The sequence below is a fragment of the Dipodomys merriami genome, unplaced genomic scaffold, assembly GCF_024711535.1.
Source record: "Dipodomys merriami isolate MVZ:Mamm:240054 unplaced genomic scaffold, mDipMer1.0.p SCAF_4, whole genome shotgun sequence".
Classification (NCBI taxonomy): Eukaryota; Metazoa; Chordata; class Mammalia; order Rodentia; family Heteromyidae; genus Dipodomys; species Dipodomys merriami.
In genome coordinates, this window is record NW_027205603.1 from 30,312,290 (window position 1) to 30,326,491 (window position 14,202).

Consider the following 14,202-nt stretch of genomic DNA (forward strand, 5'->3'; position numbering starts at 1 on the left):
AGACCTATGGCCACCTGATCTTTGATAAGGAAGCCAAAATCAGCAGATGAAAGACAGCTTCAACAAATGGTGCTGCAGAATTGGCAGTACACTTGTAGAGAAGTGGACCCTTATGTATCACCCTGCACCAGAATCAAAGAACTTGAGGTAAGAGCACATTTACCCTGAAAATATTACTGGAAGGGATAGGGTATACAGTAGGGCTCTTTGGCACAGGTTGAAAATTCCTAAAGACCCAAAAACACAACAAATCAAAGAAAGTCTGGATATACAGGATTGCATTAAACTGCAGAGCTTCTGCATGGCAAAGGACATAGCCAGCAAGATAAACAGAAAGCCTACAGATTGGGAAATCTTCACTAGCTATATATCTAAAATATACTCAAGAGCTCAAAAATTAAACTCCCCAAAAACAAATCCTCAAAGAAACACCACCAAGGGGGAGAAATAATTAAATAATCATTTATAATTAATAATTAAAAAGAGACTTCTCTGAAGAGGAAATAAGAATGGACAATCAACACATTGTTCAACATCTCTGGACATAAAAGTCAATGCAAGTCAAAACTACATGAGATTCCACTTCACTCCAGTTAGAATGGTCATTATCAAGAAAACAAACAATAACATGCTGGCAGGGATGTGAACAAAAGGGAATGCTACTGCACTGTTGAAGGGAATGTAAATTGGTTCAACCACTCTGGAAAGCAGTATGGAATTTCCTTAAAAAGACTTAAACATAGAGCTTCCCTATAATCCAGCAGTTCCACTCCTGAGCATATTCCCAAATGATCACAAACAAGGCTACACTAAAGCTATCAACACAACTATATTCACTGTAGCATTTTTACCATAGCTAAGATATGGAACCAACCCAGATGCTTCTCAGTAGATTAACAGATCAAAAAAATGTAATATGTATACACAATGGAATTCTGCTTCCATCACAAAGAATAACATTGCCCATAAGGAAATGGAAAGACTTGGGGGGGGGGAGGGAGGTGAGGGAATCGAAGTGAAGTAAGCCAGACCCAAAGAAATATAGGCTCCATGGTTTCCCTTATTTTTAATAGAATATAATGATGTTAATCGAAATGAACCCCAAGATATGGAAACAAGAGGGGCTTTTTGTTTTTGTTTTTAATGTACTATGTGAAGTTATTTCTCCCCCCCCCCTTTGGTTTATCCCATTGTCACTGTTTCTGATTTGGTACCCTGTGTCTTATATATACACGTTTATCTGATTTGGGGGAGGGAAGGAGAATCACAAAATGGTGTGACAAAGGACAAAGGATGAACCAATGCAACAGCAATACTCAGAGGACAATATGTTGGAAATGAACTCTACACTTGGGGGAGAGGGGGAGGAAAAACAGGAAAAAATGAGGGAGAGGTAATACTGCTCAAAAAGAAATGAACTAATTACCTTACTTACATAACTGTAACCCCTGTGTACATTACCTTTACAACAGAATTTTTAAAAAGTAAACAGCTAGATACAGAAGAACAGAAAATAAATAATAATAATAGCTTTTCCTATTTTACCAGCAAATAAGGTGTTTTATTTTTCTCTTGAGTCTTTAAAAACCCAACTGTTCCCAAAAGGCAGTATTTTTCTTCTTCCTTTTTTTTTTTTCTTTTCTTTTTTTGGTGCCAGTACTGGGTCCTGCACTTAAGAGCCTTGGTACCATTCCTTAGTTTTTTCGCTCAAAGCTGGCACTCTACCACTTGAGACACAACTCAACTTTCAACTTTTTGCTTGTTACTTAGAATCTCACAGACCTTTCTGCCAGGACTGGCTTCAAATCACAATCCTCAAATCTCAGCCTCCTGAGTAGCTAGGATTACAGGCATGAGCTATTGGACCTGGCTAAGAACAGTAGCTTTTTGATGTTCTCTATGATAGTAAATATTCACTCTGTAAACATCTGTCAGCATTAATCCCAACAATGTTCACTACTGCAGGGCTTAACCCCAAATGCTGTAAACTCACTCATTGAGATGGAGAATCAAATGCATTTGATATGAAATGTATTTATTACATTAGAATATCAGGTTTATTTATAATTATTGTTGATGAGAAAAAAACAGAGTAAAACAAAAATATCAATTTAAAGTAAGAAAATGTCACACAGGCAATTTCACAAGAAAATGTTCAGATATGCTTTTTATTTTTACATTGTTTTAACTTTATATACATATACATATCATAAATATACGCTTGTAATACAAAAATCTATATAAAACCCAAACACTTAACACCTAGAAAAGGGAGAGGAAGATGCTGCATTTGATTTCAGATACTTTTCTGTTTAAATACTTATTAAAATCAGTTTTCAAGAAGGCAACAAATCAAAAGCCATTCATTATCGGAGCACTCTGTGTTCACGTAAATTCATCATTCAAGTACATTTTTACTGCAATAATACACCATCAAACAAGCTGCAAAGTCAAACTAAATAAGCCTTAACAGTGAGCACAGCAGAGCTCTCCTCGGTTTGCTCTCCAGAGCCTAGAATGAGCCTCTAACATAAACCACAATTTCCAAGTTACACTATTAAATGTCATGTTATAGAGCTGACAGTGCATTCTAGACTGTTTTACAGACTCTTGTTAAAATATAATAAATACCAAGCCAGGTGTCGGTAGCTCACATCTATAATCCTTGCTACTTAGTAGGCTGAGATCTAAGGATATCAATTCAAAGCCAGCCCATGCAGGAAAGTCCATGAGAGTCTCATCTCCAATTAACCACAAAAAAGCCAGAAATGGAAGCACCAGCTTTGAGCATAAAAGCTAAGGATAAGGGACAGCACCCAGGCCCTGACTTCAAGCCCCAGTACTGGCACACACACACAAAAAAAGGAAAAAATAATAAGTGGAAGTTATGCTATTCTTAATTTCTTTTTTACTTTACAGAATAAACACAGTACACCTTTTCATTGTGCTTGGCAACCAGACATATTTGAAAATGGACAAATATATGTACCAACTCCTGAAGAGTTTGATATTGTTTAACCAAATCAGTTATAATTTTGGTTCAACAGTTATCCATCACAGTCAAGATATACAACTTAAAATAATGCTTCTTACCATGTTATTATCATGTTTTAAAAATTAAATTCTTGAGGCACAAAAGCTTCGCATGATTTGCTCAAAATTACAAAAGGACTGAAGCACAAATAAAAGCATTTCTTATTTAACCTAATCAAGCAACTAGTGAAACGTTAACATATACCCTCTCTCCAAATTAGTCAGTCTAACAAACACAGAAATTAAATGCATTATTCAGTAATACTGCTTAGCTAAACTGTTACACCTAAACTGCTTTTATTAAAAACGTTTAACTTCAAAAACCTGTATTTTTATCATTCATCACTAAGAATTTACAAATAAAATATGATCATTTTCTGAATTATTATGTATGTAATGAGTTGCTAATTAAATTTAACATAATTGATTACAAAAACACAATTGACAATATAAATTTAAATAAACAAGATCTAAGAAAGATGCTTATTAATATGATCTTTTAAAAGTACCAAGTGTAGGACTTATAAAATGTAGAAGACAGTACTATAGTTGCAAACATATTAATATAGATGTATTAAATTATCTTCTAGTCGACCTTCTGTTTCTTGTGAAAACGTTCTAACAATGCACGCATAATATTTCCTGGTATTCTTTGGTGCTCATCAATCAAAGCTTGAACAGCATTCTTGGTCTATGAAGAAAACAGAAGAAAAGCCATTATCTCTTTGGAGCCCAGTATAGATTGGACATCTTGTAAAGGCTGCAGTATTCTACTACTTTCAACAAATCTCCTCTCAGGATGAATTGTTTCCCTCTCAGTATACCACAGCATATTTTTTTTATTAAAGTTGTATTTTATTTTATTACAGTTGTCTACTTGGTTATGTCTACACTGAGCGTTGTTAGATACATCTTAGTATTTTACCACCAGTGAGCACAACACTGTCTTGCAGACCATAAACATTAAAATGAACTGTAGGGGGTAAAAAAAACTCAGAAAAAAAGTAGAAAATGTTGTAGCAGTTGATTGAAAAGATTCAATCCTTCCTGGCAGTTCATAGACTATAGAGCATGTTCTCCATTATCGTCTTCACTCTGCAGTTACATCAAGTAAGACAACAGGAAGAAGTAAGGAGACAAGAATGAGCTGGCACACTTCAGTCACCACCTCGATTTCCACACAGCTCAACAGGAAAGGTAAAAATTCATACCAAAGGAAAAGTCATACAGGATACATCAAGTAATAGGGGCCCCCTCCTTTATCTCTTTAAGACAAAGAATTGCTATGTAGACCAGCTTCAAAAGGGCTAGGATTACAGGTATATGCCATCTCTCTTCACTAAGAAATTTTGTTTTGTTTCCCACTATGTTAATGTCAAAATTCAGCAATATTTTTTACTTTCAGATCACTTTATAGTTTTCAAAATTGTTTTATATGTGTGCATAAGACATGTATACACATATACATTTAATTTATAAAATTTAATCTTTGAGTAAATAAAGCCTAGCCCAAACATGTTTTTTAAAATATGCCCCTCCAAACCAGCTTTCTTATCTGTAAAATGAGAAGTGCTTCATACAGTTACTAGAAGGATTAAATGAACTTGAAATGACATCTTCGGTGTTTAGCACAGTGATTGATATACAGCTTGCATTTTGTGAAGCGTATTTCTAAAATTTCATTCATTTATTCTATGCTATAAAAGCTATCGTGAGTAAAACAAATTTGTCATCTCAAGGCACTCACAGGAACAATTAAGTACAAAATATTTGCAGTCTGAGATCATTTGTGATAGATATGTGACATCTCAAAGAAATTCAGACTTGAGAGTGCACTGGGTGGGTGGCCATTGTACTGTTTGGTCAGGGTCTTGAAGGACAAGTGAGATTTTAATAGTGACACAAAAAGAGTATGAAGAACAAAGACCACAGAGAAACAAATGGGTAAGGAAGGGGAAATTAGTCTTTTGGGCTGGACTTTCAAGTCTGATTTCAAAAGGTAGATGATATAAGGCTTTAAAATAAAGCTTCAGTAGATGATATAAGGCTTTAAAATAAAGCTTCAGGAGCTGGGAAGGTGGTTCAGTGGTAGAGTGCTTGCCTCCTATGCATAAGACCCTGGGTTCGCTTCCTCGGCACCACATGAGCAGAAAAAGCCGGAAGTGGCACTGTGGCTCTAGTAGGGCACTAGCCTTGAGCTGAAGAGCTGAGGGACAGTGCCCAGGCCCAGAGTTCAGACCCCACGACCAACAACAACAACAACAAAAGCTTCAATTAAATATCCAGCATGACATAGATGATTTAGTATAAATTGAGGAATGAAAGAAGGATTCATGGGTAAAGTACCAGGGTTATGTATTAAGAAAATGCAGTTTACGAAAATATCACCAGTGACTCCTGTCACTAAATTAAAAAAACCAGGCTTCCAGGTTTTGCCTTACCAGTCCTCTCAAGTCACCACTGGTTACCCCTTTCTTGTAATGCTATTCGCTTCTGGACCCTGGTGTTCTCTTGATTTTCTGGTGGCTCTCAGGCTATTTTCCTTCCAAGGACCCATTCTCTAAAAAGCATGCATGGAGTTACTCCCCAAAGACTCAGGAATCTCATCCATTGTCACAGCTTCAATCACCATTCATTTGCTGAAGATCTCCAATTTTTCATCTTCAGTGCCCTCAAGCCTCACAAGTATGTTAAATATGATTTCCCTTGGATATTTTTTTATTGTGAAAATACTGTACAGAGGGGTTATAATTACATGGGCAAGATAATGAGTACATTTCTTATCAAGCATTGTAGCCTCCACCTTTGTTTCCCCTTCCCATCCCTTCCCATCCTCCCCCTGCACCCCCCCAATCTTCCCCGCTCCCCCCCGCCACCAAAGTTGTAAAGGTCGTTTTTGACATAACGACTTGTACATCTCATTGGTGCAATGGGTCCACCTGTATCCCTATTTAAACGATTTGTTTTTCCCCTTCCCCTCCACAAATTATACTGACATCAAATACAGTGAAAGCAGGGGTTATACTGTGGGGGAGGGACATACAAAACAACAAAGAAATTATCTTATAAATGTGTTAGAAACAATCACATGAAAGAAAAAAAACATTTGAATACATATCTTAGGGTTCATTTCCCTAACATCACCTTATCAGACCTTTTCTGCTGAACTCAAACATATACTAGATATTGCAAATAAGGGAAACCATGGGACCTATGTTTCTTTGGGTCTGGCTTACTTCACTTAATATAGTTTTTTCCAAGTCTTTCCATTTCCTAACAAATGGGGCAATGTCATTCTTTCTGATGGAGGCACAGAATTCCATTGTGTATATATACCACGTTTTCTTGATCTATTCATCTACCGAGGGTCATCTGGGTTGGTTCCATATCTGAGCTATAGTAAATAATGCTGCAATAAACATAGTTGTGCTGGTAGCTTTAGTGTGGTCTTGTTTGCAAACATTTGGATAAATGTCCAAAAATGGGATTGCTGGGTCACAGAGGAGCTCTATGTGGAGTCTTTTGAGGAACCTCCATACTACTTTCCAAAGTGGTTGAACAAGTTTACACTCCCACCAACAATGCAGTAAGGTTCCCTTCTGTCCACATCCCCTCCAGCATCTGTTATTAGAGTTCTTGATTTTAGCCATTCTAACTGGGTGAGGTGGTATCTCAATGATGTTTTGATTTGCATCTTTTATGGCTAGGGAGGTTGAGCATTTCTTCATGTGTCTATTGGCCATCCTTCTTTCCTCTTCAGAGAAGTTTCTCTTTAAGTCTTTAGCCCACTTATTTATTGGGCAGTTGCTTCTTTGAGGATTTGTTATTGGGGGATTTAATTTTTTGAGTTCCAAGTATATTTTAGATATGAGACCCTTGTCCATTGTATGGCTAGTGAAGATCTTCTCCCAATCCGTAGGCTTTCTATTGATCTTGCTAGCAATGTCCTTTGCCATGCAGAAGCTCTGCAACTTCATGCAATCCCATTTGTCCAACCTTTCTTTGATTTGTTGTGTTTCTGGGTCTCTATTAAGAAAATTTCGGCCTGTGCCAAGGAGACCTAGGGATTCTCCTATTCCATCCTGTAATGTTTTCAGAGTGTCAGCTTTGACTCCAGGGTCTTTGATCCATTTGGAGTTGATTCTAGTGCAGGGTGATATAGAAGGATCTAGCTTTAGTTTTCTACAAGTAGTTAACCAATTTTGTCAGCACCATTTACTGAAGAGGCTGTCTTTCTTCCATTCTATGTTTTTAGCTCCCTTATCGAAGATTAGATAGCTATAGGTCTGTAGGTTCATTTCTGGGTTTTCAATTCTATTCCATTGGTCCTGAGGTCTGCTTTTGTGCCGGTACCAAGCTGTTTTGATTACTGTGGTTTTATAGTAGAGTTTGAAATTTGGTATTGATATTCCTCCAGCAGTGTTCTTTCTGTTGAGGATTGTTTTTGCTATTTGGGGTCTTTCATTGTTCCATATGAATTCCCTCAATATGCTTCATTTAAGACTAAGTTAACATTCACCTTCTCCTGAGTTCCCCCTCTGTCTTCATATGGTCCTCTCATGAATCTTATAAGTCAAAGCCTGACATTTTCTGTCTCTTGCTCATACCAGTCTATCACTGGCAGTACTCTTAGCTCTCCAATCTTTCCCTTTCTTTCCATCCTCTCTCCACCTTAACAATACAGGCATAAACAAATCATCTATCTTGCATGTAGGTGAGAATACGGATGAAAACACAGAAAGAGACAAAGAGAAAGAAAGATAAAGAAAACATGAGAGCAGAACAGAGTCTGAGAGATCTTCAAAGAAAATCCTGTCATCTTTCCCTTACTACAGCATAGTTGAATTTACATTAGGTGTTTAGAAAATGACTTTTTTCCACAATCAGATACTTGAACTACCTATGACCCACTTTTACTTAAGTTTTAATTTCTATATTTAAATATTAATTTGCATGATAATGTGTTTGGATTCGTGATAATCCAGGGATCATTATGCTATGGTTTATGCTCCTGTTATTAATAAGGAAGATTAGCAAATTATGAAAATGCATTCAGAAAAGGAGAATTTCAAGTACTCTTGATTTTAAGCATACTTTACTGCAATAATATCAACTTAGACATTCATTTATCCAGAGTGACACTCCTAACTAGTGGCAGAGCAGGATTGTGGCCACATCCATAAGCTTCTAGGCCATGGTTGCTTTGGAGTTTTTCCCTCCATTACTTAAAAAAATAAGACAATATCTGAAAAAAAAAGTTCCGAACTGGTTCTGACCTACTTAAATCTTAATAGGTACACAGGGAAAAAAAACTAGTAGAAAAAAATAGAATTCAACTAAACATGGATTTTTTAGGAAGCAGATACTAAAAATGATAGGAGCACAGGTAACATGAAAGTGTTAGTGCCAGGTCTCAGCTATGTTGTATCTCAGTGCACGAAGCTCTCAGTAAAGAATCTGGCCCTAAAAAGCCACTGTCAAGGGTTTTACTCCCAGCACACAGGACAGAAATAATGTGTGAACCATCAGAATAATTGGACAAAAGAAGTAATATATCATGTCATCAACATTGCCTTTTGAAAGTTCTTCCATGTCACCTTCTTTACATGAACAGTCTCCTTCAACAACGTGTTAGAAATGCTGAATGTTGGGCTGGGAAGGTGGCTCAGTGATGGAGTGCTTGCCTTGCATGCATGAGGCTCTGGGTTCAATTCCTCAGCACCACATAAACAGAAAATGCTGGAAGTGGTACTGTGGCTCAAGAGGTAGAGTGCTAGCCTTGAGCTGAAGACCTCAGGGATAGTGCCCAGGCCCAGAGTTCAAGCACCATGACTGACCAAAGAAAAAAAAAGAAGAAAGAAATGCTGAATTTTTTTCTTTTATTTTTTAAATTTGTGCTACTATGGGGCCTTGAATTCAGGGTCACCCACTGTCACTAAGCTTTTTTTTTTTGGGGGGGGGTCTGGTTGTGGACCCTGAACTGTGGGCCTGGGCGCTGTCCCTCAGCTCTTCAGCTCAAGGCTAGCGCTCTACCACTTGAGCCACAGTACCACTTCTGGCTTTTTTCTTTTTGCTTATGTGGTGCTGAGGAATCAAACCCAGGGCCTCATGCATGCAAGGCAAGCGCTCTACCATTGAGCCACCTTCCCAGCCCATGTCACTAAGCTTTCTTGCTCATGGATAGGGCTCTACTACTTGAGCCACACCTCCAGTCTGGCATTTTACTAGTTAATTGGAGATGTAGTCTGGCAGACTTTTCTGTATGGGCCAGCTTCAAACTGCAATCGGCAGGTCTCAGCCTCCTGAGAGAGGATTACAGTGCCCAGTTTGCATATTCTACATATATAATATATATATATATATATTATATATATATATATATATCTTAAGTAGTTGTACAGAGGTTTTAACATATCAGCTTATGAGTACAATGCATCTTGCATATACTCTTCTAAGATACTGTACTTGCTAAGCCATGGTATGGCAGGATGTTTCACTCTTTCATTCCCCTACTAGGCTATCTCCATGGGAGGATTTCAGATCCTACCTTAAAGTAGTCTAGTGTGGCCATATTGACTGCTTTGACCAATAAAACACCACTGGGCCTAAGTGGGCCACTTCAAATAGAAGCTTCAAGAGCCACTCTATGGCTGTATCCCTGACCAGCAACATGCCATATGGTATTATCTTTACAGCCTGAGTCTCAAAGCAATGAAGGCATGGGGGGACAAAGCTGCAGCGGAGTTTCAAGGAAACATAACATGACAAAGTTTACTGTCAAAAGCCTCTGAGATATTGTTGTTTATTACTACAGTATAATCTAGTAATGCTGACTGAATACTTAGTTTTTTCTTGTGTAAACTAGTAAGGTCTACACTATAGGGATGATAGAGGATAAAGCCAGATAATGGAAAGAAAAGAAATAAGATTATCTTCTATGGAAAAAAAATCCTAGCTGACACAAGTGATGCTACTATGATCCCTAATTTCATGTCTTGGAGTTCATTTCCCTTAGCATCATCTTTATGGTCATATGTACATAGCTATTGAACTAGTCTGCTCATCTGCTAAAATTACCCTAGACATATACTAATTCTTACAAATAAGGGAAACCATGGGACCTATGTTTCTTTGGGTCTGGCTTACTTCACTTAATATGATTTTTTCCAAGTCTCCAATTCCTTACAAATGTAGTAATGTATTTCCATTTCTGATGGAAGCATAGAATTTCATTATATTTTACATTTTCTTGATCCATTCATCTACTGAGGGGTATCTGGGTTGGTTTGTTGTTGTCGATTTTTCATGTGCTATGTGATTTTTTTTGTTTCTTTTGTATGTTCTTCCCCCTATGGTATATCCTCTGTTGTTATTGTATTTGATTTTGGTACCCTGGTGTTGTATATACATTTATTGGAATTAGGAAAGGGAAGGGGAACAACAGAATGGTGAGACAAAGGACAAGGGGGGAACCAATGCAACAGCGATATACATAAGACAATGTGTTGGAAACAATCTGTACAACTTGGGGAGGGGTTGGAAGGAAAGAAAATAGGAGAAAATTGAAGGAAGAGGTAGCAAAGTTGACTAGAAATGTACTCCTTACCTTACTTATACAACTGAAACCCCTTGTACATCACCTTGACAATAAAAAATGGAAAAAAAACTAATTTCAAATATTAAAGCTACAATAATCAAAACAGTTCTATCTGGGGACAAAGACAAATAAATGAAAGGAATACAGCTCAGAGATAAACCTTCATGTCATATGGCTAAATGATCTTCAATATGAGTTCTATCCATGATCACAGAATGGGAAAAGTACAAGCTCTTTGGCAATGGCACTGGGAAAACTCAATAGATAGCAAAAGAATTTGGACATTACATGGCATGCAAAAATTAAAACATATCAAAGAGGTAAATATAAGAATCTAAAACCACAAAACATTAAGGTCTAAAACCACTAAAGATAGAAACAAACAGAAAAGATAGAGGGAAAGTATCATCATCTGGAATTTGGTAATGAGTTTTTAGGTAGCACTTCCTCAAACTCAAGACTTCTGAGCAGCATAGAAAACGATCAGAAAAGTGAAAAGGAGCCTACAGAATGAAACATATATTTAACAGAAGGTTAACATATGGAATAAAATTCTGTAACTCAACAACTGACTGACAACTAGGCAAACCAAGTTATGGAAACAGCCCAGATGTCCTACAACAGACAAATGGTTAAAAAAAAATTGTCTCATACACACTCACACATATACTCTCAATGAGGTTTTATTCAGCCACTAAGAGGAATGAAATTATGTCATTTGCAAGGAAATAGATGGATTTGGAAAAAAAAAGTTCTACAGAGTGAAGTTAAGCCAGACCCCAAAAGATAAAAGTGCATGTTTTCTCTCATACATGGATCTTAGACCCAAAATACAACCTCTTGTGTAAACACACACAGGAACATATGTCTATATATACAATCAAGTTGACTAATGTACAGTTCATGCAGGAGTGAAAACCAATGTAGTAAATACTTTGAACAATTAAGAGAGCATAACAAAATGAGGATCAGGAAGCTGAAATTGGTAGGAAGGGCTGGATGAATAAAAAAGAAAATGAGAGACAAATATAGTCACAGTACTCAATGTACATGTATGAAAAAGTGAGAAATGACAGGCCTCAAAGGAGGGCAGTGTAGAGAGGATGAAGAATGATGAAAGGGTGATTCAGAGCAAGATGCATTGGACTCATACATGTGACCCCCACTGGAAGATTAAATTTAAAAAATAAAACTTTCAAATAACTTGAAATGTGAATCAAAACCACAATAAGATTTCATCTCACTTTTTAGAAGTGTTGAGAAAAGTGTTGGGTCTAAGGATACATTCTCCATACTGTGAGAACATAAAGACAAGTCACCATGGAAAACAAAATGGAGGTTCCTGAAATAGTCACATGGGATCACCATAAAACCAACAATCCTGTTCTGCACATCCATCCAAATAGGATCTCCAAGAGCCATTTGCACTCCTATTCTTTGTGGTATTCTGTACGATCTAGCCAAGTAGAAACAACCAAGGTGTCCATCAGCCAATGTGAATGGGTACTGAAAATGTGATAAACACAGGGAATAGTATTCAGCCTTAGAGAAGAATGAAATCCTGTCACATGCTACAAGATAGATGAAATCTGAGGACATTGTGATATATGAGAAAGGCTAATTATAAAGAGATAAAATCTGTATGATTTTACTCTGAATTATCTAAAGTACTAAGAAACAGAGTATAAAAAGGAATGCCCAGGGCTTGGAGGAGGGAAAAATGTATGTAGTATCTTTCTTGGTTTAATTGTTTTTCCAGTAGAGTCTCATATTTTTGTCTAGGGCTAGCCTCACACAATGAGCCTCCTAACTCCTAGCCTCACACTATGATTCTCCCTCCCAGCTGGGATTACAGACATGCACCACCACACCCACCTTATTAAGGTATGGTCTTGCTAACTTTTTGTTTGGCTGGTCTTCAACTGGGGTCTTTCCAATCGCTGCCTTCTGATCACCTGGGATTACAGATATAAACCATTGTGCCTGGTTTCTGCATGACATTTTTAAAATTTTCATTTTCTTTGATCTCTTTGCAAGAACTCTATTACTGATCACCCCACCTGAAAAAATCTCCACACTGACTTCTGTCACACAAATTTACTTGCTGTCTTACTTTAGCAAATATCCTTCTTTCACCTCCTGCAGTCTGTCCTTGGTCCTTCTTTCTGTCTTTCTAAACTGCCTGGGAAAGCAGGCTTCAGCAGTCACTGCAGAGCAAATGACTTATAGATCCTCAGCAGCAATCAGACTTCTCTCCCTAATTTAAGTTCCTATTTCCAGACATTTCAGAACAGTATGTCCCTCCATGTCCCAAGAGACTATCAACTCCATCACTGATCTCCAGCCACTAAAGGTCTATGGCACCAGAGTCCTCCAACTCCTTTCATCACAACAAAAAAATGTCACAACCCAAGACCTTCTGTAGGACAAAAACCCCAGTAGTGGAGAAGCCCGACACAGAACACACTTGTAGGACACACAGATGAGTAATGCCATTTTATATCTGGTAATCTCAAGAGAAAAATCTATCCTAAGACTAAGAAAGAAAAAAAAATGGTTTACCTTTTCGGCTAATTCTTCTGCTGTGACCTTTGGATCATATGGAATGGGATCCCCTAAATAGGTCCGTAACTTCACTGGAAAACCCCCATACATTGGTGCAAATGGATAGCGGAATTTTTCATAAAGCCACCTAAATAATCCTGTTTTAAGGTAAGCATAATCATTTTTGTTGATCAAATACTCTAAACATGTAATTTAAACTTTCTTTGCAATTAATATAATTTTTTCAAAAAAGATCAACTTTTCATCCATTGTAACACTGAGATCACACACAGGCCCCTACTATCAATTGAGGACCTGAAGAAGATTGAGGGGTGTATGTCACAACTCCCTGTGTACTTCATACTCTATTTTTGTAGTAAATCTAAAAATGAAAAAAAACTAAGTCTACTAACAGGAAAAGAAAATTTGAAAAAAAAAAAATTTGAAAAGACTAACCAGTTACAAGTGCTGCAGATCAAAGATTAAAGCCTGCAACCAAGAGCAGGCAGCTCAAGTATAGACAGGAAATAGGTGACTCATGGGTACAAAAAACCCAAGAGAGCGGAAAACAGACTTGTGTACACATGAGACTACAGGGCATTTACAGATTGTATGCAGACTACAAACTACTACTGTAAATTAGGAAAAACAACCAACATATCAAAGCAAAGAATTACTAAAGCTAAAGATCAAGTTTGAAACATAGCAGGATTGAAAAAGTGGTAAAAATATAAAATAAGCAGATGGGCTAAGTTTAAAACACAAAAACAGCATCAAATGAACCCCAAAAGGCCATCTCCATAGGCTACACAGCTTTGTATGGTGTTCAAAATTGAATACCTCATATACGGAAACAAAAACTACACCGAAGTAATACTCCTGAAATTAAATAAAAAGAAATCCCTACATACTATCTTTGAGATTCTGAGCTTTAAAGTAAAAAAATTAATACATTAATTAATTAAAGAAATATATTTTCTGGAACAATTTTTGGTTTGCCAATATGAACAAACAGATTTGGAAAAAAT

At 37.1% G+C, this 14,202-nt stretch overlaps 1 protein-coding gene across 8 annotated transcripts in view; it reads right to left on the reverse strand.

Annotated features, from left to right (window-relative positions):
• Positions 1 to 2,152: 2,152 nt before the first annotated feature.
• Positions 2,153 to 14,202, reverse strand: part of Tmem68 (transmembrane protein 68) — a 42,320-nt gene continuing 30,270 nt past the window's right edge. For 4 of the 8 annotated variants that reach the window (XM_069990747.1, XM_069990741.1, XM_069990742.1 and 1 more), the window contains 2 exons: positions 13,193 to 13,332; positions 2,153 to 3,724 (listed from right to left, as the gene is read on the reverse strand). In XM_069990747.1, coding sequence (XP_069846848.1) covers positions 3,620 to 3,724; positions 13,193 to 13,332 — 245 coding nt within the window. In that variant the 3' untranslated portion in view covers positions 2,153 to 3,619. Of the gene's footprint in view, positions 3,725 to 5,474; positions 5,594 to 12,505; positions 12,586 to 13,192; positions 13,333 to 14,202 lie in introns of those variants that run through there. The other 4 variants (XM_069990743.1, XM_069990744.1, XM_069990746.1 and 1 more) reach the window with 4 other exon arrangements.